Below are 27,139 nucleotides of genomic sequence, written 5' to 3'. Positions count from 1 at the left end.
CATCAGCATGTATGCAGAGACTGCCATTGCACTGCTGCTTCCTGAGCTGGAACAAGGCCTGTTTGATGACCTGTGGAGAATCAGGTCAGATAGACATCAACAATTATGTTTACAATTGAATAAAAATTGCTACTCTTAAATTGCTAACTATGGATTATTGCTGCTTGATTTACAGTTCAGCTCTGTACAGCTGCTTGGAGATCTGCTGTTTCATATCTCTGGAGTGACAGGAAAGATGACCACAGAGACCGCCCTCAGAGGATGACAATTTGGAACTGCTGCATCCAATAAGTATAAACGAATTCTGTTCTTCAAGAAATCATTTTTGAATTAATTTTCTGTATTCTAATTTTCATAAGCATACCACACTGTTGTGGTTTGCCTTTTGAAAAGTGTTTATATGTTGCTGAACTTTGACTTTCACCCCTCACAGGCTATTATTCTGCTCTGGGTGCTGAGCGTCGCAATCGAGTCCTCTCAGGCCTCTATATGGGGCCGTTCAGATACTCAGCTGGTGGTTCGACAGGCTTCCCCTCCACGTCTGGAAGATTGTGGTGTCCAACACTCCCAGAACTCTGAGAGAGATCCTCCCAACCCTCTTCACTCTCTTGCTGGGCTCCTGGCTTCTACCTTGCCCCTGACAAGAGAACGGTATTACTTCTTTCCACTTTGTAAGCCCACTTTCTTTTTATGATCCCTGGATTGCAGCAACAATGTTCGTTTTGTCCTGTTAATGTGAAAGTACCCACTCAGAGCCTTATTATTGAGATTGTATGCCGTTATGGTTTCAGATCGCTGCTCGGACGCTGGTGATCTGGTGAGGAAGTTGGAGAGAAGATTCTCCCTGAGATCATTCCCATCCTGGAGGAGGGACTACGTTCTGATAAAAGTGATGAAAGGCAGGGTGTCTGCATTGGCCTCAGTGAGATCATGAAGTCCACCAGCAAAGACGCAGTGAGTCATGCAGATGCTTAAACGGCCTTGCTTTTGTCACTTTGGGCTTCGTGATTATAACAGGTGTGACTGAATGAGATTGATAATAGTTCCCACTAAAGAGGAGATACTGTAAATACTTAATTATTTTCTTTGTTAAGAAGCAGAAGCCTAATGCTTACACAATTCAAATCTGCAATCATGTAATTAAGAATAATTTGTGTGTTTTGGAGATCTGCACATTAGTTTAAACCTCTCAGTAAGTGCAGCTGATAGACTAACTTAAGCCGTATCTCAGGTTTTTTATTATTTTTTTAATAGAACAGAATTTTTCCAGTTTTCAGGTCATTTAAAGAAATCTTATATTTTAACCTTACTATGGGGGTATTATGTAGCAAACTATTTGTCAATGCAATCGAGAGTTGTCTGTCTGTATTTCAATCCGTGTGTCCGAAGTGAGATTTGTCAATGTGTAAAAGATTTGTCTATGTGAACTGAGATTTTTCAATGCGAACGGAATCTTCAAAATTCGTCTGAAAATTTGTTCCGTCTGTAAATAGGTTTCAAATGTGTAAAAAATCTGCCAATCTGTATTAAAATTTGTACATATAATAAGATTTGTCCATGCGTAAAAGGGAGTTGTCAATGTGTACAAACTCATTCGAAGTTGAAAAATTTATGCATCCGACTACACATCAGTAGAAAATACAGACAAATCACCAGTTACGAGTCGTTCGGTTTCACAATTGGCTGTTTTTATTTCGTTCGGTTTCACAATGGCTGTTTTATTTTCACGTGACTTTTGCTACACTAGCACGCTGCCATAAGTGAGATTCGTATCTGAAAAATGTTTGGGTTTTAGCTCCCTGACCTCAGCCTCACAGGCTCGTCCATGGTGGCTGCCTTCCGCTCTGCTGCCCTGTACCTCGGCAGTTCCCGTCGTCTGCAAACCATCAGGCGACACTGTGCCTCAGAGTCTTTGAGCGTTTGCGACATTGTTTGGCAGAGTCTTCATGAAAGAGTTTGCTCAGCAACCTATAAACTCAGCAAATGTAAGTTGTTCACATGTACCTGCAGTATTATATTTTTAGAAGGCTCAGCAGTAGCCTGCTCAAATATACAAACTGCCAAAACATTAATATGTAACACTGTGTGCGGGGCTGTGGAGGATGATTGTATATTTAAGCAGGCTATTGCTGAACCTTCTAAAAATATAATACTGCACGTACATGTGAACAACTTACAGTCGCTGAGCAAACTCTTTCATGAAGACACCCTGCCAAACAATGTCGCGAACGCTCAAAGACTCTGAGGCATAGTGTCGCCTGATGGCTTGCAGACGATGGCAACTGCCGAGGTACAGGCAGCAGAGCGGAAGGCAGCCACCATGGACGAGGCTGAGGTCAGGGAGCTAAAACCCAAACATTTTTCAGATACGAATCTCACTCATGCAGAAGTGTAGCAAAAGTCACGTGAAATAAAACAGCCAATTGTGAAACCGAACGACTCGTAACTGGTGATTTGTCTGTATTTTCTACTGATGTGTAGTCGGATACATACATTTTTCAACTTCAAATGTCTTTGTACGCATTGACAAACTCCTTTTACGCATGGACAAATTTTATTACATGTACAAATTTTAATACAGATTGGCAGATTTTTTTTTTTTTAACACATTTGAAAAGCGATTTACAGACGGACAAATTTTCAGACGAATTTTGAAGATTCCAGTTCGCATTGACAAATCTGAGTTCACATAGACAAATTCTTTTACACATTGACAAATCTCACTTCGGACACATGGATTGAAATACAGACCGACAACTCTCGATTCGTATTGACAAATAGTTTTGCTACAATAATACCCCCATACTTTACTTACTTTACGTTTTGAATTTGAATGCTACGCACATTGCCTTTAAAGTGAGACAAAACTTCTGGCTACTTTGTTGATTACCCTATATCTAACTTCTACATCAAGCTTGTAATTTCAAAATCTCAAATCTTAGTATTGGGTAAAAGTATTGGGTGTTGAGGTTTAAATTTAGGTACAAAATGTCTATTCAATTTTTCCGTTCTTATAACAAGTCAGAAGTAATGAGTCTCGTGGCCTTGTGATTAGACCTTTATCAGGCCAGAAGTCTGAGAATTGTGACAGACTTGAAACTTTGCCAACGCCTGCTGTATTTATATTGTAGGTGCTTGTGTTCTCTGAGTCACTGGTCCCCACAGTGAGGAAGGCTCTCTGTGACCCTCTGGAGGAGGTTCGAGAGGCTGCAGCCAAGACCTTTGAGCAACTCCATGCAACAATCGGCCACCAGGCCCTGGATGACATCCTGCCAACTCTGCTCAAACAGCTGGTGAGGGAATGAGGATACAATGTAGAATGAAATCCAGATTGGACTTCAAATTTCCAATCTTGGCTGTAACACTGAATGTGTTTTACAGGATGATGAGGATACAGCTGAGTTTGCTTTGGATGGTTTGAAGCAAGTCATGGCAGTGAAGAGTCGCTCTGTGCTACCTTACTTGGTTCCAAAGGTAACACTTCAACTTTAGTCGTGTCTGTCTTTTTTAGATCTTCATTGTGTCTAACTGTGTGTCTAAAGTAAATGTCCACTGTGACCCTACCAGCTGACTGCTTCTCCTGTGAACACCCGGGTGTTGGCCTTCCTTTCTGCTGTGGCTGGAGACGCTCTGACACGCCACCTAGGGGTCATCCTGCCTGCCCTGCTGTCCTCTCTTAAAGGAAAGCTGGGAGCAGAGGATGAGGCACAGGTAAAACCAGCATTCACAACTGTAATGACCTCTGCTTCAGTTGGTTTAAGTTTTTATTCTCTCCTCATGCTCACAAAGAACTATTGACCTTTGTTAGCACGCTGAACAAATGACTCGTGATTGTATTTTGGTAATAACATACAATTCTTTTGCACCTCTTTGCTGCCTTCCATACTGGTGTGGTGTATAGCAATGTTCTACAGTGCCTTGTGAAAGTATTCGGCCCCCTTGAACTTTTCAACCTTTCGCCACATTTCAGGCTTCAAACATAAAGATATAAAATTTTAATTTTTTGTCAAGAATCAACAACAATTGGGACACAGTTGTGAAGTGGAACGAAATTTATTGGATATTTTATACTTTTTTAACAAATAAAAAACTTAAAAGTGGGGTGTGCAATATTATTCGGCCCCTTTACTTTCAGTGGAGCAAACTCACTCCAGAAGTTCAGTGAGAATCTCTGAATGATCCAATGTTGTCCTAAATGACTGATGATGATAAATAGAATCCACCTGTGTGTAATCAAGTCTCCGTATAAATGCACCTGCTCTGTGATAGTCTCAGGGTTCTGTTTAAAGTGCAGAGAGCATCATGAAGACCAAGGAACACACCAGGCAGGTCCGAGATACTGTTGTGGTGAAGTTTAAAGCCGGATTTGGATACAAAAAGATTTCCCAAGCTTTAAACATCTCAAGGAGCACTGTGCAAGCAATCATATTGAAATGGAAGGAGTATCAGACCACTGCAAATCTACCAAGACCCGGCCGTCCCTGTAAACTTTCACCTGGAACAAGGAGAAGACTGATCAGAGATGCAGCCAAGAGGCCCATGATCACTCTGGATGAACTGCAGAGATCTACAGCTGAGGTGGGAGAGTCTGTCCATAGGACAACAATCAGTTGTACACTGCACAAATCTGGCCTTTATGGAAGAGTGGCAAGAAGAAAGCCATTTCTCAAAGATATCCATAAAAAGTCTCGTTTAAAGTTTGCCACAAGCCACCTGGGAGACACACCAAACATGTGGAAGAAGGTGCTCTGGTCAGATGAAACCAAATGGAACTTTTTGGCCACAATGCAAAACGATATGTTTGGCGTAAAAGCAACACAGCTCATCACCCTGAACACACCATCCCCACTGTCAAACATGGTGGTGGCAGCCTCATGGTTTGGGCCTGCTTTTCTTCAGCAGGGACAGGGAAGATGGTTAAAATTGATGGGAAGATGAATGGAGCCAAATACAGGACCATTCTGGAAGAAAACCTGTTGGAGTCTGCAAAAGACCTGAGACTGGGACGGAGATTTATCTTCCAACAGGACAATGATCCAAAACATAAAGCCAAATCTACAATGGAATGGTTCACCAATAAACGTATCCAGGTGTTAGAATGGCCAAGTCAAAGTCCAGACCTGAATCCAATCGAGAATCTGTGGGCAGAGCTGAAGACTGCTGTTCACAAACGCTCTCCATCCAACCTCACTGAGCTCCAGCTGTTTTGCAAGGAAGAATGGGCAAGAATTTCAGTTTCTCCATGTGCAAAACTGATAGAGACATACCCCAAGCGACTTGCAGCTGTAATTGCAGCAAAAGGTGGCGCTACAAAGTATTAATGCAAGGGGGCCGAATAATATTGCACGCCCCACTTTTCAGGTTTTTATTTGTTAAAGAAGTTTAAAATATCCAATAAATTTCATTCCACTTCACGATTGTGTCCCAATTGTTGTTGATTCTTGACAAAAAATTAAAATTTATATCTTTATGTTTGAAGCCTGAAATGTGGCGAAAGGTTGAAAAGTTCAAGGGGGCCGAATACTTTCACAAGGCACTGTATATTAGGTCATGTTTAATTTTTCCTATATATGTTTCCTTTCGGATCTGGTTCTGCAAAAGTATCTCGGGATCTTGTACACGAGTGATGGGGAATGGAACAAGAGATGGACAGTCGGATTGGTGCAGCATCAGCAGTAATGCGAGGGTTGTACCGAACCATCGTGGTGAAGAGGGAGCTGAGCCGCAAGACGAAGCTGTCATTTTACCAGTCCATCTACGTTCCAACCCTCACCTATGGTCATAAGCTCTGGGTAGTGACCGAAAGAACAAGATCGCGGATCCAAGCGTCCGAAATGAGCTTCCTCTGTAGGGTGGCTGGGCTCAGCCTTTGAGATAGGGTGAGAAGCTCAGACTTCCGGAAGGAGCTCGGAGTAGAGCCGCTGCTCCTTCATGTCGAAAGATGCCAGTTGAGGTGGTTTGGACATTTGATTCGGATGCCTCCAGGGAGACTTCCTTTGGAGATTTTCTGAACACGTCCACCTGGGAGGTCACCCTGGGGTAGACCCAGAACTCGCTGGAGGGATATATCTCGTCTGGCATGGGAACGCCTTGGGATCCCCCAAGATGAGCTGGAAAGCGTTGCTGGGGGGAGGAACGTCTGGAATGACCTGCTTTGCCTACTGCCTCCGAGACCCGGCCCTGGATAAGCGGAAGAAAATGGATGGATGAATGGATGATCTCCCTTCATTGATAATCAAACTTAGTCATATGTAATGATGATACATAACCATAGATATATACAAACGCTAGATGTCTCAAGACGGAGTCGGCGGCGTCGTCACTTGGCGGCCATCTTAGGACAGGGGACTGCTCTGGCGCACTGTACTGTAGTCAATGGTAAGGTGGATGATTTCCTCACTTTAACATTCATAACTCGCTCAATTCTTGATTGATTTACAAACGATTTAGTTTATTACAAGCCTTATTAACGTGGCTATGATTCAGGCTCAATTCCGAAATCGCAGCTTTTCGTTTTGAAAAATGCGGCATAGTTGTGTGTCTTTTCTGCCTGGCTACTCACATTGAAGATGGTGTTACTCACAATCTGATTTTCAATTATTAGGTTTTCCTGAGACCAACATTTTTTGAGAACCTAATCTTTAGGTGAAATTACATTCTTTGTGGTTGTGGTTGTATTTATTTGCTTGTTAAGGGACTCTGATTGAGACCTTAGACTTATTGTTTGTATACATCTATGCCTGGATTAGTTAGCCTGCAGCCGAAATGCATTGTGGGTAATGTAGGCACCAGGTTCATGAAAAGAAAAGACAACATCTCTGTTTGTTGTGCATTGATTTTGGTTGAGCTTTGTTTTTATCTGTGCATTAGAAAGCTGATAGTAATAAAGAAGTGCAATGCTAAATAATAAAATCACATTTACATCAATTTATGCTGAAAAAAGATTATATCTGTGTTCATTATTATATGAATTCAATGGTTTTAATTATTGTTATGTAAGCAGTAAAAGAAGTACATCTCTGACGTTTATAACAAACCAAGCTGTTCTAAAATCGGTTGAAAATTGAGCAATCTCCAGTGATTTTAAAATCCATGCTCCATTGACTTTAATGTTATGAGTGATCGAGCAGCCCTGTCCCAAGATGGCCGCCATGTGGCGACGTCGCTCCCCATAGGCTGACAGCGCTCATGAGCCATCTAGCGTTTGTATATATCTATGTACATAACTATATAGAAGGAGAGGAGAGGAGAGGAGCCCAGTGCCTCATGGGAATCCCCCAGCAGTCTAAACCTATAGCACCATAACTATGAAACACCTTATTGGATCCTGAACAGCCCTCACTACAAGCTTTATCCAGTAAGAAAGTTATAAGCCTAATCTTAAAAGAAGAGAAGGTGTGTGCCTCCTGAATCCAAACTGGGACTTGATTCCACAACAGGGGAGCTGATAACTGAATGGCTCTGCCTCCCGTTCTGCTTCTGGAAACACAAGTAAACCTGCAGTCTGAGAGCAAATGCTCTGTTAGGATGATATGCTACAATAAGGCCTTTAAGATAAGACGGAGCTTGGTTGTCAAGAGTTTCACATGTGAGAAGCACGATTTTAAATTCTATCCTGGATTTTACAGGAAGCCAATAAAGAGAAGCTAATACAGGAAAAATGTCATTTCAGTTAGTGGTTCCTGTCAGAACTCTGGCTGCAGCATTTTACATCAGCTGGAGCTTTTTAAGAGAATTATCGGGACATCCTGATAATTAGAATTATAATAGTCCACCCAAGAAGTTACAAATGCATGGACTAGTTTCTCAGCATCACTCTAGGACAGAATGTTTCTGAGTTTTATGATATTACATAGATGAAAGAATACCGTCCTCCAGACTTTATTTTTTTGTTCTCTGTAATGTGCCCTTGATCATCTGAATCAGTAATTGTTACTGAAGACTTACTGTTGCACCTGCTGCCTCTTTCATCATATTGTTGTTATTGTCTATTACTGACAGCAGAAAAACAAGTATCATCACATTTTCAGAATTGTGGCATCAGTTTGGTACTGAATTATCTGTTTTCCCATCTGCTGGCTAGTCACTGTTCCTCAATCCTGCTCCTTGTTGGCCCTAAACTATGGAATAGTTTCCCACTCAGTATGAGACGGTCTGCTTCCTGTTAATATCTTAAAAGCATGGCTAAAGATTCTTTTTTTTGCCTTTTTAATAGTCATCATGAGGTCTGTTTTTATTCATCTCCTCTCTATGTACTGCTGTTGTGTTTTCATGATGTTATTGAGATACTGTGTTACCTTCACTTCAGGAGTTGTGCAGCTGTCAGACAGTGATCCTTTCTGTGGAGGATGAAGTGGGCCAGCGGATCATCATAGAGGACCTGCTGGAGGCCACACGAGGAGCCGACCCTGGCCTCAGACAGGCTGCTGCTACCATTCTCAACGCCTATTTTGCTCGCACCCGCCTGGACTACAGCGCCCACACACGCACCTTGTTGTCAGGCCTCATTCGCCTTCTTAATGACTCCAACCCAGAGGTGCTGTCACAAAGCTGGGACACAATCAACTCCATTACCAAGGTGTGTTGACATTAAAATTAGCAACTCTACACAAATTTGTCTTGATTGTATCTTTACTGTAAAGATACCATTGTTTCATTGTTCATAAATACAAGATATGGTGCAAAATAAGGGTATAATTTAGGACATTAAATGATTGTTTTCTTTCTTTCTTTACTGAAGGATAATTATGAAGTCAGTATTGTTTTAATCTCTTCTGTAGAAGCTGGATGCGAGCAGCCAGCTGGCTCTAATCGATGATCTGCATCGAGACATTAAATCAGCAGCTGCAGACGTGAAGGGTCAGCATCTGCCTGGCTTTTGTCTTCCCAAGAAGGTAAGAAGGCAGCTTCTGACAGGATAAACACTGTAACCCTACTGCAGGATGGTGAACTCTTTCTAGTATTTTGATCTTTGACATCCCTTTCTCTTTTTGAGCTCCTGAGTCAAATAACTACAATTTTACTTTGACAATACCGTGAAAAGAATACATACAGTATGTAACAGTTTGGGTGGCATGGCTCAATGGGTAGAGTGGCCGTCTTGCAACCAGAGGGTCGCCAGTTCGATCCTTGGCCTGGAGAGCTCATGTCGAGGTGTCCCTGTGCAAGACACCGAACCCGAACCTGATGAGTCGTGGTTAGCGCCTTGCATGGCAGCTTCCCCCATCAGTATGTGATAGCAATTTCGTTGTACTCTGTATAATGACAATAAAGACATTCTTCTTATTCTTCTAACTGTAGTTGTGTTCACATTTTAGGAAACCATAGTTCAGTAGTAAATAATCATGCCTAGGCCTTTGAATTTGTTTGTTGAAAGGCCTCGACATGAGCTCTACTACAGCTTTGCTGATATCTGATGACAGGCATGTTCCATAACTGTAATGAATGATGCAGAGGCAAAGAATGCCAGCAACAGTCCTCTCCTACATCTTTCTATATTCAACTGAATTGAATGTCCAGCACATCTCCGTCGCTAATGTCTTTTGTTTAAATGCATTAACTAATGTTACCCCACATTCAGTCAAAACGGAGGATTCCCAGGGCCTTGACAAAGTACTGTTTAGTAACACACTTAATCAGCAGCAGTTTTTTTTTTTATAATCAATCAATTACTAGTCATTTGTAGATCCACCTTCATAAATGTGTGGATGTCTTGCTGCTGTCTGGTGCATGTCACTGTAAATGTAATATGTTTAGGTTTTTGACTGTTTAATTTGAATATGTCACCTTGGGCCCTGTGAATTCATAGCGGGCATTTTTACGCCAGTATCAGTGTACATACGTTAGCATGTTACAGTAATGGAAATACCAATTTGTTGCAGCCCTATTCATCATTTTATGTTCTTTTCTGTTTGTATAGGGTGTAACATGTATCCTGCCGGTCCTGAGAGAAGGTGTCCTCACTGGCAGCCCTGAGCAGAAAGAAGAGGCAGCTAAAGCATTAGGTGGTGTCATTAAACTGACCTCTCCTGAGGCTCTCCGACCGTCTGTTGTCAACATTACCGGACCTCTTATTCGTATCTTGGGAGACCGTTTTGCATGGACAGTGAAAACCGCCTTGCTGGAGACTCTCACCCTGCTGCTGGCAAAGGTCTGTAGCTGCACATTTCTAATGGAACATCTGAATTGTCAAACACACCATCATTTCTCTCCACAAATGATCAAAGTGGCAGGTGGGAGGCCATGTCATGTTGTGTGGCTCTAAACTCTGGACTGTACTCCTCCAGGTGGGCATCGCTCTGAAGCCCTTCCTGCCACAGCTGCAGACCACCTTCCTGAAGGCCCTGCAGGATTCGAGCCGTGCAGTGAGGCTAAGGGCCGCTGAGGCTCTGGGTCAGCTGGTTTCCATCCACACCAAGGTCGACCCACTCTTCACCGAGCAACTGTCAGCGATTCGCAATGCCGAGGACTCTGGAGTCAGGTATGCACTCAATCCATTACAATTCAGTATGAAATAAGCAACAGCAATCATCCCAAATGGCAATTCAAAATGGGATTCAATATGCGTTCTCTGTTTGAGAGTGGGAGAGTGATAGCACTATCATTATATATCCACAGTTAGACACAGGACCCAGTAGTTGACAAGGCAAATTATTGTCTGTTCAGCTTAAAATTACAGTATCGGGCATTACTTTGTTTTAAATGTCAAAAGTAACAAAAAGGTGTCAGCCAGTGGTCTGCAGGATTTAAGTATGAAGTCAGCTAATTTTCCCACTCACAAAGACAAAAAAAGGATACAAATATGAACTGCATAATGTTAAATGGAAATTTGAATTAAGTACGTAAAAAAGTCCAGAAGCAAAAACAGGCAAACAGATGATAAATATGTTTTGGGTTATTTAAAATAGTATCTCCATTACTTAAGGTGTCCAGCAGAGAGCACTGACAAATTCAGTCTTTGATTGTTACCTGTCAGTTCTGCAAGGTTTTGTTTGGGGGAGATAATTGACCCCAAAAAGTGTTTCATTTGTTGATCTTTTTTTAACAGTCAAAAATAAAAATGAATTTTGGTCTCAAAAATCTACCATAAGATTAAGATTTTTTTTCTTCAAATCCATGAAAAGTGTTTTTAGGGTGACTGGTTGTCATTCTTACGATTGTGTTTTCAGGGAGACTATGCTCCAAGCCTTGAGGTTTGTCATTCAGGGGGCCGGATCAAAGGTGGACCCAGCCATTCGCAAAAACATCACCACCACATTACTAGGCATGCTGGGACATGATGAGGTACAACAGATGGCTTGCAGCATCAAGTAGAGCTGAAAAATCTTCTTTTATGTCTTGAGAATTGCACCAATTTTCCCATCCCACAGGGTCTGCGGTTGCAAGTGAATATATTAAATATTTACCACGGAAATACAGCATACATTTATTGCCATTTGAAGATGTCACAGAGAGTTGTTGAGAAGTGTAGTTTCCTTTGTGATCACAGTAGAAAAAAACGGAAGTCAGGCAGAGGATGTGGTTTTCTGAAAAGATGGTTTTGAGCCTCCCTGTCAGTTTGAGAATAAATGACACAAAACCTGTCGCTGTGTGTGTGTGTGTGTGTGTGTGTCTGTCTGTCTGTCTGTCTGTCTGTCTGTGTTTGTGTGTGTGTGCATGCAGGATGCAACCCGTATGGCCTCCGCTGGCTGTGTTGGTGAGCTGTGTGCCTTCCTGTCAGAGGAGGAGCTGAAGAGTGTGTTACTTCAGCATGTCTTGGGTTAGTAGTTACCTAGAAAGTTGTCACTTTTCTGAGTTCAGCCAATTATGTGTGTGTATTGTTGCCTTATAAGTTTTAATGTCATTAGTAGGCTTAATTGCTACTTTATTGCAGCAAATGACCTGACTACACACTAATTCTATAAAGTGTTAGTTTAAGCATAAACCTTATTTTCCATGTCCATTTTCTAAACATTTTGTAAGCACACTTCACATGATATATTTGAGTAGCTTAGCGTGGTGAAAGCATCTCTTTTCCTGTCAGTGATATGTTTTTCATTGTCTGCTGCTCTTTGTGCATCAGTGACAGTGAGCTAATGAATTTTCTACCTGCCTTTAGCCGACGTGTCTGGTGTGGACTGGATGGTGCGTCATGGTCGTAGTTTGGCTCTGGCCATAGCTGTCAAATCAGCTCCTGAGAAGCTGTGTGGGAAGGACTACTGTGACACTGTGGCAGAGACAATTTTGGCCAACGCCACTGCTGACAGGGTGAGCAGAAAGTGTCTTCATGACACATTAAAACTTGCTTTTAAAGGAATAGTTTGACATTTTGGGAAATGTGTCATGCGTTTATGGGGAGTTGTGTTGACTTCCTGGAGTTTCTGCTGGTTGCACGGCACCATCATAGCAAGATTAACCCTTCAGGAAGTCACAACTCCTGGCCATGAAATAGTTCAAGACACTGTTAAACCACAGTGTGTGTGTATATATATATATATATATATATATATATATATATATATATATATATATTATTTATATATATATATATATAGATTTATTTATTTATTTATTTTTACAATTAAACAAACATAATAATGTGTGAGCTTTAAAAGTTCTGGTAAGCAGATTTTTTTTGCCTTTGGACATTGGCAGACTGGCTGTTTTTCCCTGTTTAGTCAATAGGCAAAGCTAAAATAGCAGACTGTTGCCTTTGTATTTACTCTGCAGACACCATTGTGGCCAAAAAAAGTGCAGCAGATGCTGTTCACCATTATCCTTCTCCTAATAATCTGTCTAAGGCTATGCCCTTACTAATGCGGTCCTTCTTTTCAAAACTCATACCTTTCAATATGCTTACACCAACCATTCAGGCCACTCGGATGTTTTCGGATCTTTAAAACTTTGGGGAACACCATGACTATGTTTGGAATTGCATTTTTGTCTGAACAGGCTAAAATGAAGCTTTTGCTTAAAAAAATGCAGACACCTGTGTTCAGTTTTTGATTTAGTCGCTACTTGTCCTTCACTGATTTGTCATACCCATATCACCTTACTCTTTTCCAGAACACAACAAAGACATCCTGTGTGAATTTCAGTAAAGGTTCTACTTCATGAGATATGTGCGGACAGGCCAACTTGATTGACAGAGATTATTTTTGACATACTAAATAAAAAAACTGGGCTGCACAGTGGGGTAGCGGTTAGCACTTTGCACTTTCACCTTGCAGCAAGAAGATCCCTGGTTCAAATCCCGGCCTGGGCCTGGGATCTTTCTGCATGGAGTTTGCATGTTCTCCCTGTGCATGCGTGGGTTTTCTCCGGGTACTCCAGCTTCTTCCCACAATCCAAAAATATGCTGAGGTTAATTGATTATTCTAAATTGCCCGTAGGTGTGAATGTGAGTGTGATTGTTTGTCTGTATATGTAGCCCTGTGACAGACTGGCGACCTGTCCAGGGTGCCCCCTTCCTTCGCCCAAGTCAGCTGAGATAGGCTCCAGCACCCCTCGCGACCCAAGTGAGGATAAAGGGGTGTATAGAGAATGGATGGATGGATGAATAGATAAACAACCTTGTTTAGCCCCTTAAGCTTCAGTGTACCGCCGGCAGTACACCTACTAATTTGCATAGGAATTTCAAGAATGTCCGACGGCTGCAAACACGATTATACAAACACTATACGCCGATGGAAAGCTTAGATTCTCATGAATCCGCCGGTATAAACCACTTTCAGATGCGATTACCACAGCGGGTGAGAAAAACACATTTGTCCGACAAAAACGAATATTCATCCATCCGTTCTCTATACACGGCTTCAACGCACACAGCGCGACTCACATTTCCGGGTTTATTATTTCACACAAAAAAAAAGATTCCACAAAAAACAGCCATAATCCAACCTTTTACATCCAGATGACACAAGCCAGTAAACTATTTTATCCAAAACATGTCCTGAAGTCGGTATAAAATCCCCGAATCGGTCATTTTCAAGGAAATGCACCTCGCGATGCCCGTCCAATATTCCCTGTATTTTTCGTAATTTTTTTATTTAAAAATAGAATATTAGCGATTTTTTTGTACTGAAAACGGCTGGAATTGACTGAAGCTTAAAGGGTTAAACAGCGAACTACACTAATTATTAACATTTCAAAAAGTTTGAAAATCATCTGCCAGTGTGGGTGTAGCCTAAAAATCAACACTAATTAAAAATGAAACTAATCTGTGTGTTTTGTCCAATGTTTATGATGTACATATGTATGTAGCATATATACTGTAGACTTCAGTCCCATGTTTTCCGCTGTTCTCTTGTGTTGTCTGTTGATTCCTGCTGTCCTCCACTGTGTCAGTACAAATTCTGATTCTGTTCCTCTTTCAGATTCCCATTGCTACCAGTGGGATCAGAGGTATGGGATTCCTGATGAGGCATCAGTTCAAAACAGAGGGAGGCAGTAGTGTTTCCCAACGCATCATCACACATTTTGTTAAGGTAAACTACGACATTCTGTTTCATTGAATGTATTTGTACATCTTTGGAAGTGGGTGTCAATAAGTCACTAAAAAGATTCTCAGCATTCATTGCATCTGATTTTGCACATCATAGTGTCTGGAACATGATTTAGATTTTTACATACTTTGGATTTTGCAGAGGAGTCAAAATTCATTCATTTACTCTTGTAATTGTGTAAGAGTTGCTTGTAAGAATGAATCCTCAAATGCATTTAACTCTGTGGAATGTTTTAGTGTCTTGCAGCTTGTCTTGGCTTTATAGCACAGTTTCATTCACAGCTCTCATTAGTCTTGTCTTCTGATGAAGGTATTAGTTATGTATCCAGCACAAAAGGGCAGAAAGACAAAGTAACTGTCTAGCCAGTGAATATAGTACATCAGAGATTCTCAAATGTATTATTCAAAGGTCATTATCAGATTTTTTTTAATTCAAGGTCAGTAGTCCAGAAAGTTTGACAATAACAAAAAAAAACATTTAATCAACTCTCTTTTACTATTATTAATCTGTATTGACCCTGAAAAACAATATTGGCTGACCCCTAATAGAACCTCAGTGAGTAGGAGGTGGAGGTTTTGTGTTGTGATTTGTGATGTCTGTGTGACCCTGCAGTGTCTTCAGAATCAGTCCAGTGACATCAGACTGGTGTCGGAGCGGGTGCTGTGGTGGGTATTTAAAGACCCATCACCATCCATGGAGGCCAGTCTCATAAAGCCGCTGCTGAAGAGCCTGCTGGACAACACCAAGGACAAGAACACCAGTGTCAGAGCGCAGAGCGAACACACAATCGTTAACCTGCTACGACTGCGCCAGGGAGAGGAAACTATGCAGGTGAGGCTACAGACTCTCTGCTCTCATTTCAAGGTGGATATTATATACACTCCCGATCAAAATTGCATTTTGCACTGGCGGATCTTGAGAAGGTTCTTAGTAGAGCTTCAAAATGCAAAAAGAAGAAATGGGAGCGAGAGAAAAAAATTGGAGCAGCCAATTTATTGAAAACTGCATTTAAACTCAAACATGCTTCTTTCAGCTGATCAAAACTTTAAGACCACAGCCTTTAAAAGCCAAAATCTGCACAGAAGTTTGGATTCCATGTCATTTTCTATCAGGTGCTCATACTGTCATGACCTCTTGATGGCAAGAACTTACATTTTATTTAAATTTTTATGACAACAGAGCATTTCATACCAAAATAACTAATCAAAACAATACAAAGATAAAAAAGAAATAAGGCAAGAAACTTTTTTCATAAAACAAATACAGTGGGATCCTGTGATTGCACAACATTAAAGAGGTTCAGGCTCAGTGGCACAGCCAGAACAAAAGTATAAAAAGTGTCTAAGTTAGAAAGGCCTCTACTGGACGCCATCACGATCTAAAAATATGTATTTGGAGTCTCAGTAAATAAGTTATCTTTTCCATATGATAGAGTTCTTTCACTTTTTGAATCCAGGTTTGAAGAGAGGGTGGCTCTGTTCTCAACCAGAAAATTGTAATGCATTTCAGAGCTGCTGCAAAAAGTATGTTCAGAAGGTACATCTCTGATCGACCTTGTACCCCTGGTGGGGTGATACCTAGTATAGCTACCTTTAGGTACTATACCTTTAGGTAGCTATACTAGGTATACAATTTTGGATTATTGCCTTATAAACGTCATCCCAGAATGTCTGTATTTTGGAACATGCCAGAAGATATGTGTATGGTTCGGCACTTGAGTGCCACAATTTCTCCAACACAAGCTGGGGACATTAGGGGCCATTTTAGCAACAATATCTGGGGTTCTAAAATATCTACTAATTATTTTCCATTTAAATTCTCTCCATATATTTGAATTTGTGGTCTGGTGTGCCACTGCGCAACTCTCTTTCCACATTTCATCAGATATACTTTGGGCCGTTTCAACCTCCCATCTTTGTTTTGTCACAACAGGCTTATTTTGAGCCATTGTCGCAAATATTTCGTATAACTTTGTAATTATTTTTTATCCTCTTCCCGCTTTTGAATTTGAATCAAGAAATTTTCAATTGGTGATGGTCCATCAATTGTCCCCATTCTTTGTGAGATAACAAGAAAGACCGTATTTGGAGATACCTAAAGAAATCATTTTTTTGAAGTTGGAAGATTCTTTTTAACTGTTCAAATGACAAAATACCATCCCTATCAATCAACTGATGGATATAAACAAGACCATGATTAACCCATTTTATAAAGCCTGAATCCAATCTGTTTGATGTGAAGGATTTAATATGCCCAATATTAGACAGAGCTGATAATTTATTTGGTATTTTGAAAGCAACTCTGACTTTCTTCTAAATGTCAAGCGTGTTTTTAGTCCACCTTGAAGTACTCTTAACTGGGGTATCAACAAATGGCAGTGCTTGTAATGATTCAGAGCACATTGCTTGTTCGATGCCCAGCCATCTTGTATGGACCTCATTTTGCATCCATGAAATCAATGGTTTTAATTGTGCTGCCCAGAAATAATGTTTTAGATTGGGGAGGTTGAGTCCTCCTTCTTCCTTGAGTCCTTGGAGTGTTTTATATTTTATTCGTGGGCGCTTGCCTTGCCAAATGAATTTTGAAATGATTTTGTCCATCTCTTCAAATGTTGCCCTTGGAATCGCTATGGGTAACATTTTGAATAAATATAATAACCTTGGAAGTATATTCATACGAATTGATTCAGTGCGTCCTAGGAGAGATATGGGCAACGCGTTCCAGCTGTCTAAATCATTTTTTATAGCTTTAATCATTTTACCATAATTTGCCTCAAATAAATTGTCCAGTGAGAGAGGAATATAGATACCCAAATACATAATGTTACATTAGCCCGATGAAAGCCACTTTGTCGTTTTAACTCCAGTGGTATATCACCCAAGACATCTATTGCCTCAGTCTTGTCAACATTAATTTTGTACCCCGAAAAATATCCGTAAGATGATATCTTTTTTTAGTAAACAAGGAACTGTAATGGACAGGTCAGTCAAATATAAGAGGACGTCATCTGCATACAGAGATATTTTTGTACTTCTTCGCCTATTGTGACTCCTTTTATGTCGTTGTCATCTCTGATAAGTTGAGCTAAGGGCTCAATGCTGATAGCAAAGAGCAAGGGAGACAGTGGGCACCCTTGTCGGCATCCACACTCCAAATTAAACCTCGCAGATCGAAACCCATTGACTCTGACTGCAGCTTGGGGTGAAGAATATATCTTTTCAATCCAATCTCTAAATTTAGGTCCAAAATTAAATCTTATTAATGTCTGAATTAAATATTTCCATGACACTCGATCGAATGCTTTTTGAGCGTCCAAATCAAATTAAATCAAACTTTATTTATAAAGCACTTTTCATACAAAAAAGCAGCGCAAAGTGCTGTACAACATTTAAAAACATTAAAAATAAGAATACCCATCCCGCCCTCCCTCCATATAGGCACACAACTGCACACACACACACACACACACACACACACTCTCACCAATGGCTGTAGGAAGACATGGTGTGGCACCGACGATTGTGGAAAACGCCTCCATTGGGGCCGTCCACACCGGGAGGAGCTCCAGGCCATGCCCGCCGGAGGCGCCGGCACTCAGACTCCCCGACCACGACAGACACAGGGACCCCACACCGAGGTAGGGAGCCCCCCAACTAGCCGATCCGAGGAGACCCGAGGACAACACCCCCAGCAGCAGACCAGACACAGCCCCCAGTGTGGAGGACCCCCCTGAGGAAACACTGGAGTTAAAAGAAATAAAATAAACAAATAAATAAATGTAGTAATAACTAAATAATGGAAAGTAAAAAAACGTAAAATACATAAGATGATAAATAAGGAATGATAAGAACATCAGAATATAAGAAGGCTTAAAAGATCAGTTAAAAGCCTGATTAAAAAGGTAAGTCTTTAACCTTCCTTTAAAAACACCGACAGTCTCTGCAGTCCTGAGGTTCTCCGGCAGGCTATTCCAGAGGCGGGGGCCATAATGACTAAATGCCGCCTCGCCGTGTGTTCGAGTTCTGGCTTGTGGTATAATTAAGAGTCCGCTGCCAGAGGACCTCAGGGTCCGCGAGGGTTGGTATGTTAAAAGGAGATCGGACAAATAAGAAGGCGCAAGGCCATTAAGACATTTAAAAACTAATAAAAGGACCTTAAAATCGATCCTGAAACGGACGGGGAGCCAATGCAGCGACTTTAAAACTGGTGTAATATGCTCCCGCCCCCTGGTCCTTGTCAGCACACGTGCCGCTGAGTTTTGTAAAAGCTGAAGATTAAAAGTACTCTTTTTGGGAAGACCAGAGAGCAGGGCATTACAATAGTCTAAATGAGAAGAGATAAAAGCATGCATTAGCACCTCCATACTGGCCTGAGAGAGAAATGGGCAGACTCTGGCTATATTCTTGAGATGATAAAAACCTAGCTTTGTTATGTTTTTAATATGTGGGATAAAATTCAGCTCAGAGTCAAAAATAACGCCCAGGTTTTTTACAAATTCTGCTGGTTTAAAAACTTGTAATTTAGGTAAAAGTTTCTCTCTCTGACCTTCAGGACCTATAACTAAAACCTCAGTTTTGTCGTGGTTGAGCTGTAGGAAGTTCACTGCCATCCATGACTTAATGTCTAAAATACACTTTAAAAGAGTATCAATTGGCCCTGTGTCATCAGGAGACACGGCAATGTACAGCTGTGTATCATCAGCGTAGCTATGGAAACTGATGCCGTGTCTCCTGATGACGTCCCCAAGAGGAAGCATATAAAGATTAAAAAGAATGGGACCTAAAATTGACCCTTGGGGAACCCCACACCTAATTTCATGGGTTCCTGAGGAACACATATCCATACTTACATAAAAACATCGGTCTGAAAGATAAGAGTTGAACCAGTTAAGCACAGTACCAGAGAGGCCAACCAGGTGTCTGAGTCTATTTAATAAGATATGATGGTCTACTGTATCAAAAGCGGCACTTAGATCCAGTAGAACCAACACTGTTGGTTTTTTATTATCTAAATTCCACCTGATATCATTTAAAATCTTCAAAAGTGCTGTCTCTGTACTGTGGTTCATCCTAAAACCAGACTGATGTGTTTCTAAAATGTTAATTCTGTTTAAAAAGCCACTGACTTGGTTAAGAACCAGTTTTTCTAAAGGTTGATGCTAGAGGTACGGACCCGTACCCGTAGCATCTGTACTAGAGGTACGGACGTGTTAAGGTCACTGAAGAGCTGACGATGGTTAACTACTATTTGCTGCACATTACAGGCAGTTTATATGAATGACTTTGACGGCGAACATTGTATAATTTAACTAAAAATACACCGTCTCCTCTCACACTTTACGTAGACATTGTAGTTTTTATGCTTTTACACGCCATGTCTAAATTGTTTGAAGTCCAGCTCCTATTAATTAGTTTACCGCGTTTAGTGGTGGAAGCGGCTGACGAACTCCATTGCAAATGTTCCCATTTAATTTCGGACGCTAATTTACAAGATAAAATTAAGGATGTCGAATATGAAACAAACACTCCTGAATGGTGAGGAGCAGCTCTTTAATTCGGCATGAATTAAAAAAAACCACAAACTCGATTTACTGTGATATTGTGAGATTTGTTTGTGGTGATGTAAATTAGCCATTCAACAGAGTCCGCTAACATTAAAGTGACTGTGACAGGGTCTGTGTTGACAGACGCAGAAAATACGTCAGGGTTTTGTTTAGGTTGTTAATATGTAATAGTCTGTCGCTACTTTTGAAGGTAAAAAAATACTTATAGTTTGCTGGCTGTTAGTTCCGCCATTCATTCCGCAGATTCACCTCGAATCACGGAAGTGCCTTCATCAGCGTCGCCGGCTCATTAATATTCATGTACGTCGGATTACCAGCCAATCACGAAGCGCGTTCATCAGCCGGCTCATTAATATTTATGTACGGCTCATTAATATTTATGTTAAGGGAAAGTGCCGTATCCGTAGACCACAGGCTACGGGTACGGGTCCGTATCTGTAGACACTACCTTTTCTAAAATTTTACTTAAAAACGGTAAGTTGGATACAGGACGATAGTTATTAAGAACATTAGGGTCTAGACTGCTCTTCATCAGGAGGGGCCTCACCACCGCCGTTTTAAAGGCAGTGGGGAAGACACCCGTCTGAAGAGAGCAGTTCATTATGATAAAACAGTTGTCATAATTTTATTGCGCTGTTGATGGGATATAATAAGCACCCGACGCAAGTTATTCATAGTGTCTGCCGGCAAAAAATCCAGTCTGATCTGGATGAATGATTTCTGTTATTATGTTGTTTAATTGACGTGCCAGCGTAGCTGTCAGGATACGAACATCTCCATTCAGCATAGATAAAGGTCGGTAAGAGCCACAATCAGTGGGGTTCTTGCGCTCTTTATATAATACAACTATTGTGGCTTCTGACCATGATGGAGCCATAGTTTTTGTTTCTACTGAATAGTGATAGGCATTTAACAGAAGTTGAGTAAGGTCCTCCTGGAAACATTTATGAATCCGTCTGGACCCGGGCATTTATTGTTTTTGAGAGATGAAATTACCTGCTGAATTTTCCAGGCCTGAATTGGTTCATCTAGGTCTGCTGCCACCTTATCAGATAGTCCAGTTACATTTATATTCTGTAGAAAGTGAGCTATTTTTGGTTCGTCAGGACATGTATCAGTATCTTGATAAAGAGATTCATAAAACTTTGCAAAAGTTTCAGCTGTTTCCTTAGGCTTAACAATGTATCTGCCTCCCAGCTTTAATTTATGTACAGTATTGGAGGATTGCTGCTTCTGTAATTTGAAAGCCAAAAGCCTTCTCGCTCTATTTCCATGTTTGGAATACTTATGCTTGGCAAATCGCAATTTCCTTCTATCCTATCCGCTAGCAACTCCTGAAGTTCTTTACGAGCTACATTTAGATCAGCAAAATGGTTAGGCGGCGAACCTTATTTGTGCCTATGTTCCAATTCGCAAATTTTTTCCTCCAATTCTATTTGTTTCACAATCTTTTGTTTCTTTTTTGCCGAGGCATAAGAAATTATGCTTCCTCTCAAATATGCTTTTGCACAATCCCATAGCACTATGGAAGATATATCAGGTGTATTATTAGTGTCCAGATATTTTTTAAACTCCATTTTGATATGTGCAATGAAGTCTTTATCGTTGAGAAGAGAGGCATTTAGTCTCCATTGCTTAGAGGATGGTGTCTGGCATACAGCCCACTGGAGCAAAACTGGAGCATGATCTGAAATTGTAATGGGCATAATAGTTATATCCTCAACTCTATGCAGCTCAGTTTTGGGTGTGAAGAAAGATCAATCCTTGAATAGTAGGCATGTCTATTAGAGTAAAATGTATAATTTCTTTCTTTTGGATATTTAGATCGTCATGCATCCACTAAGCCGGCCTCTGCAGACAAGTATTTTGGAATTTTACCAATTTTAGATATGGGGGTTTTAGATGGGGTTGCCTGTCTTGTTGAGACATAACACAGTTAAATTCTCCACCTATTAGTAAGATACCCGAACTGTACTCAGTAATCCTATTAAATATTAGCTTAACAAAACCCGGTTGGTCTTGGTTTGCGGCATAAACATTTACAAAAGAGACAGGAATGCCATCAGGCATCCCGTTCACTCGTGTAAATCTACCCTCGTTGTTTTTATGTACCATAGTTTCAATAAAATTCTCTTGTCTATGTATCAGTATTGCCACCCCTCTTCTTTTCCCAGAACAGTGGGATGAGTAATAGACTTTGTCTGCCCAGGAGTTTTTTAGTTTTAGGTGTTCATCATCTGATAAGTGGGTCTCTTGTAAGAACGCTACTTGACACTTGAAGTGCTTAAGCTGCAATAGTATTTTTTTCTTTTTGATAGGGCTATTCAGACCTTTCACATTATAGCTTGATTGTCAATGGATTCATGACTTAAAACGTGGTGGTGATTATATGAATAAAGTATCTGGGATGTACAGGAGTAGGATTGGCCACAAACAGGAGGTTTAGAGTACAACTGCGGCAATCTACTAACAATGCAATGTATAAAACTATCCCATTCGTTAAAGTTTGTCTCTTTGAGAAAGTTACAACCAAGCAAATAAAAGAAAAAGCTCTGTTGTATTTTTAAATGTTAGATCCCTGGGGAACAGTGGGATCAAAAAGAAAAAAAACATGTTGATTAACAATAATTAGAACTAGTGAAAGCAGCAAGAAACACAGTCCCCTTCAGTGGGCTGTGTAACTGCCAAACGGAGAAGCAAAAAGTAGAACAAAAGCAAAGACCAATATTGGGTCTCAAGCCCTACAGATCAATTATGAGATGAAATTAAACTACTAAGCAAAAAATACACATGGGTTTACAAACCATGTAAAATGTGCATCAGTGCTCCAACAAGATATGTGATTACAAATGAGATTAAATACCCTTGTCTTAGAAAATATCTAGTTTAAGTCAAAATATGGAAACAGACTATGTTGCATGCCAACTGTATATTTATCAAAAGGCGGAAATACCTTCAGTGTCATTTTCAGCTGTGGAGACAACAGTGTTCTGAATGTAAGCCATGGCTTTCGCAGGGTCTAGGAACTCCTGGGTCTTGAACATGACGCGGAATTTTGCTGGATAAAGGAGTCCAAGACGCATATCATGCCGACCTCGTAATGTGTTTCGGGCATCTGAGAAGGCAGCTCGGGCTCTTGCAACGCTTGTAGTATAATCTGGAAAGATACTGATCTTTTTGCCATTGTACATCAGTGGGGCGTTGTCCCTGACTCTTGTCTATATGTCCACAGCATCTCCATCACAGTGCATCATAGCGACAATCACTCGGGGTCTATCATTTCCTGGTACTCTAGGTCCCAGAGTACGATGCGCCCGGTCAATTTTCACGTCTCGGTCCAGTTGCAGAACTTGCCTGAGAATCTTCGACAGGGCGTTTGGGCGGCTGGAATTTGGCTGTTCATCGATGCCAACAATGCAAATGTTTCCACGCCTCATTCTCCCTTCCATATCCTCACACTTGTCATGCAGTAGTTTACCTCACTTTGGAGCCCCTTTACCGTGGTCTGCAGATCAGTAACAGCATCTGACCAAGTAGACATGTCATTTTTCCACTTCTTGGATGTCTGTTTCGATAGTGTCAAATTGTGCACTCACAGTGGTGGCGTTGCTAGCTATTTTGGCCTATGTAGCTTGAACCTCAGCTTTGAGAGTGGCAAAATCTTTCGCCAAAGCATTCTTCAATTCTTCCCTGATAATTTGGGTTATGTCGTCTCGTAGGGAAGATAATATTTGAGCTTTAATGTCCTCGGCCATGTCCGGTGGTGAAATTTGCCTTCGGAAATCGTCGCTTTATTCCGGCTCGACCCTAGCTTGTAGCCTCGTGTTTGGTCTGTTGAACTTCTCCGTAGCACCGTCATACTTAAACTTTTGAAGTTTATCCGCCATGTTATAGAAAATGAGTGAGCAACCCAGTCTTTCAGAGTCCAAGGGTGTTAAGAGATTAATTTGTGAAGTACATCAGCAAAAGCATGTCATTAATATAGCCAAAATGTGCGAAAGTCTGCAGGAGCGTTGAGACACACAACCTTACTCCATTTTGGCACGCTAGTGCCCCCCAAGACAGTCATTTTGATAATCTTAAAAGGTGTTATGGAACAAAAAGTCAAGTGGTAGACCCAAAAAAACTTGGGCTGGGGGATCTGATTGGCTGTCCATCAAGACATGGAATGATCCTCAACCCAAATTAAGGCCCTTACTGGTGCTGACTGCAGCCCAATAAACCATTAGAAGGAATCTATGAGGAAAGGGCTTAAAAAACAAAAAATGTCTTCACTGTCCACGTCTCCTTCAACATCACAAAATTGCCGCTTTGGACTTTGGAAGGATCACCAAAGTCCAAAGATGTGAAAGGTGGAAGAAAGTTTTATTCTCTGACCAGAAAAAATATTCCTTGATGGCCTCCAATGTTACTGGATGACAAGAAGATCCCACTTGAGATGTGTTCTACGTGGCTCCGTCATGATGGATTTCAATGGAGCAATGGAGCTTCAGGTGTGCAGGGGTGTCAAACAGTGGCTGGCTATGTGGAGATGTTGTATCAGGCATCCCTCATGACCGAGGGATGTGGAGATGTTGCATCAGGCATCCCTCATGACTGAGGGCTTCGTCTGTGCGGTAATGAATGGGTCTTTCAACAGGACAACACAGCAGTTCAGTGCCAGCCTGACGAAGGACTTCTTCCAGGAGAGTAGCATCACTCTTTTGGACCATTCTGTGTGTTCCTCTGATCTAAATCCAGTTGAGAACATTTGGGGACAGATGGCAAAGGAAGTCTACAAAAATAGACATCAGTTCCAGACAGTGGATGCCCTTCATGAACCCTATTTCACTATTTGGAGCAACGTTCCCACCTGGAAAAACTCTCATCAAACATGCCTAAACGAATTTTTGAAGAATGGTGGAGCTACTCATTACCGAGTCCTTTTTTGACACTTATGTTTCTGTTTTGAGGGGGTTTTCTAGTTTTGTTCTTGTTTTTTTGAGCTATGGTCTTAAACTTTTGGTCAGCTGATGAACAGCCTATTTCACTTTAATTGTTGTTTTCAAAAAATTGTTCACTGAATTTTTTTTCTCTCACTCTCATTATATCCATTTGCATTTTGAAGCTCTTCTGAGATTCTTCTTATGATCCAAAAGTGCAAAATGCAATTTCTTCCAATTGTGTGTATATATGTATACATGAAATTGCAATTGCATTGTTGGATCTTAAGAAGGTTCTAAGTCGAGCTTCAAAATGCAAAAAGAAGAAATGGCAAATGTGTATATATATTATGGCTGGAACTTCAACACCAAAAAAATGCATTTGATTGCACCTTTCTCACTTCCCTATTTTCTGGCACACTGGTAACACTGATGCACTCGAGCCTGGTAGGTGGCGTTAATGCACCTAAAGTCTGTTTGCCAGGCACAAAGAAGATGCACAGGATGCACCGAGTGATGTCAGAGCACAAGAAAATTTGGTGAACAGCAAAGGAAGATGAGACCGTATTGAGCGGAAAGTTTTCTTTTAAAAATCTTCCTGTCCGCTTGGATAAAAGCATGGTTGTGTGTAAATAGTGCAACAAAGAGTTTTCTTATCACCCACAGGACTTCAAGCCAACAGCATCACCTCAGTGCAAAACATGTTGCTGTCAGCAGCAGAGCTAATGTTAGCTACAACAGTCCTGGTACCTGCAAATGGTGTAGCCATCCCATAATAGACCACTTTTCAAGACATTGAAAATGCTTCAGTTTACAAAAATTTATAAGATGTTATAATTACACTTTGAGTTTGAAGTAATCTGTGAATTCAGTAGACAGATAAAAAATGCACATAAAAATATGATACGTAAACATTTTTGTTGTTTAAGTTCATGTATATGTCCAATCATTGATTCAGTGATCAACCAAAATTTATTTGAATTGAAAACCTTTGTTTATTGTGTCAAATATTACTATTTGACAAAAATGTGTTTAATTGCAATTAATTACAAAGCGTCTAATTATTTATGTATATATATATATATATATATATATATATATATATATACACACACACATATGAGAATACACTTTGTCTTGTTTCTCACTTTTACATCTACTCTGCAGACTATCACTGCCATTCTGGACTCTGCAAGTAACGACCTGCTGTCAGAGTGTCACCGCCGGTCTTTGAAGAAAATTGCCAGCCTGCCAGACTCCAATGAAGAGATTGATGACACCATCTTAACATGATGGAGCAGGACTAAACAATAAAGTGACATCTGCAGAAGTCAACAGAAGCTTGACAGACATATTAAACAAATCTCCCGTGTATGAGAACCCCAGACACACTCGGCACACATGTTGCCCTTCATAGGCTGAGGCTGAGATTAGTGTTTTGACTGGTTTTCCTACATACTGTATTCCCCAACAAATTTATTTTTTTCTTTCTCATTTTACATCTTTGTTTCAACAGCCTTTATCCCCAATTTATAATTTGTTTTATTTTATCTTGCGATGTGCAGGTTATTCTCCTGTATTGAGCTACATTAGGAATGCCAAATTTGTTTTGATATTTCAATGTTTTGCTACTTATTTTATCAAGCTGATTTCAAGCATTGCCTCTGTATTGAAAGAGTATTCCTGTCTTTAACTTTTATTTGAACCTTGTGTGCGAGAGTTAGTTGTTTGGGGAAAGCAACCTCTTATAAGAATACAAATCATTCTTATGTCAATGATACAGTTGTAAAAAGGCAATACAAAATAAAAAGATCTTGATTTCATTGTGTGTGTGTGTGTGTGTGTGTGTGTGTGTGTGTGTGTGTGTGTGTGTGTGTGTGTGTGTGTGTGTGTGTGTGTGTGTGTGTGTGTGTGTGTGTGTGTGTGTGTGTGTGTGTGTGTGTGTGTGTGTGTGTGTGTGTGTGTGTGTGTGTGTACTATTGGAAAGATTTTCTGAAGGATTGGGTCAAGATTCACTGAAACTTCATCACTCATCATTACTTTAACGTTACTGTAACTCCATTCTGTTATTACCTTTTGGTATTTAAGTCTTAGGCTGATAGAAATGTGCAGATTATACACAGATAAACCACACAAGTGCAGGGGGTTATCAGGAATGTCAGACCTCATGC

At 40.7% G+C, this 27,139-nt stretch overlaps 1 protein-coding gene across 1 annotated transcript in view; it reads left to right on the top strand.

Annotated features, from left to right (window-relative positions):
- gcn1 (GCN1 activator of EIF2AK4) overlaps positions 1-26,791 on the top strand; it is a 56,536-nt gene extending 29,745 nt beyond the window's left edge. Inside the window, 20 exon segments of the mRNA XM_051951145.1 lie at positions 2-84; positions 175-293; positions 425-492; positions 494-532; positions 534-651; positions 792-824; positions 827-954; positions 3,132-3,293; positions 3,382-3,474; positions 3,568-3,711; positions 8,309-8,578; positions 8,781-8,894; positions 9,920-10,150; positions 10,287-10,480; positions 11,169-11,283; positions 11,662-11,758; positions 12,098-12,246; positions 14,355-14,465; positions 15,096-15,314; positions 26,136-26,791. Of these exon segments, the coding sequence (XP_051807105.1) occupies positions 2-84; positions 175-293; positions 425-492; positions 494-532; positions 534-651; positions 792-824; positions 827-954; positions 3,132-3,293; positions 3,382-3,474; positions 3,568-3,711; positions 8,309-8,578; positions 8,781-8,894; positions 9,920-10,150; positions 10,287-10,480; positions 11,169-11,283; positions 11,662-11,758; positions 12,098-12,246; positions 14,355-14,465; positions 15,096-15,314; positions 26,136-26,261 (2,613 nt within the window). The 3' untranslated portion in view covers positions 26,262-26,791.
- The last annotated feature ends 348 nt before the right edge of the window (positions 26,792-27,139 follow it).

Source organism: Acanthochromis polyacanthus, chromosome 7 (assembly GCF_021347895.1).
Source record: "Acanthochromis polyacanthus isolate Apoly-LR-REF ecotype Palm Island chromosome 7, KAUST_Apoly_ChrSc, whole genome shotgun sequence".
Classification (NCBI taxonomy): domain Eukaryota; kingdom Metazoa; phylum Chordata; class Actinopteri; family Pomacentridae; genus Acanthochromis; species Acanthochromis polyacanthus.
The sequence above is the reverse complement of the archived record's forward strand: the minus strand, read 5'-3'. Positions and strand labels throughout refer to the sequence as shown.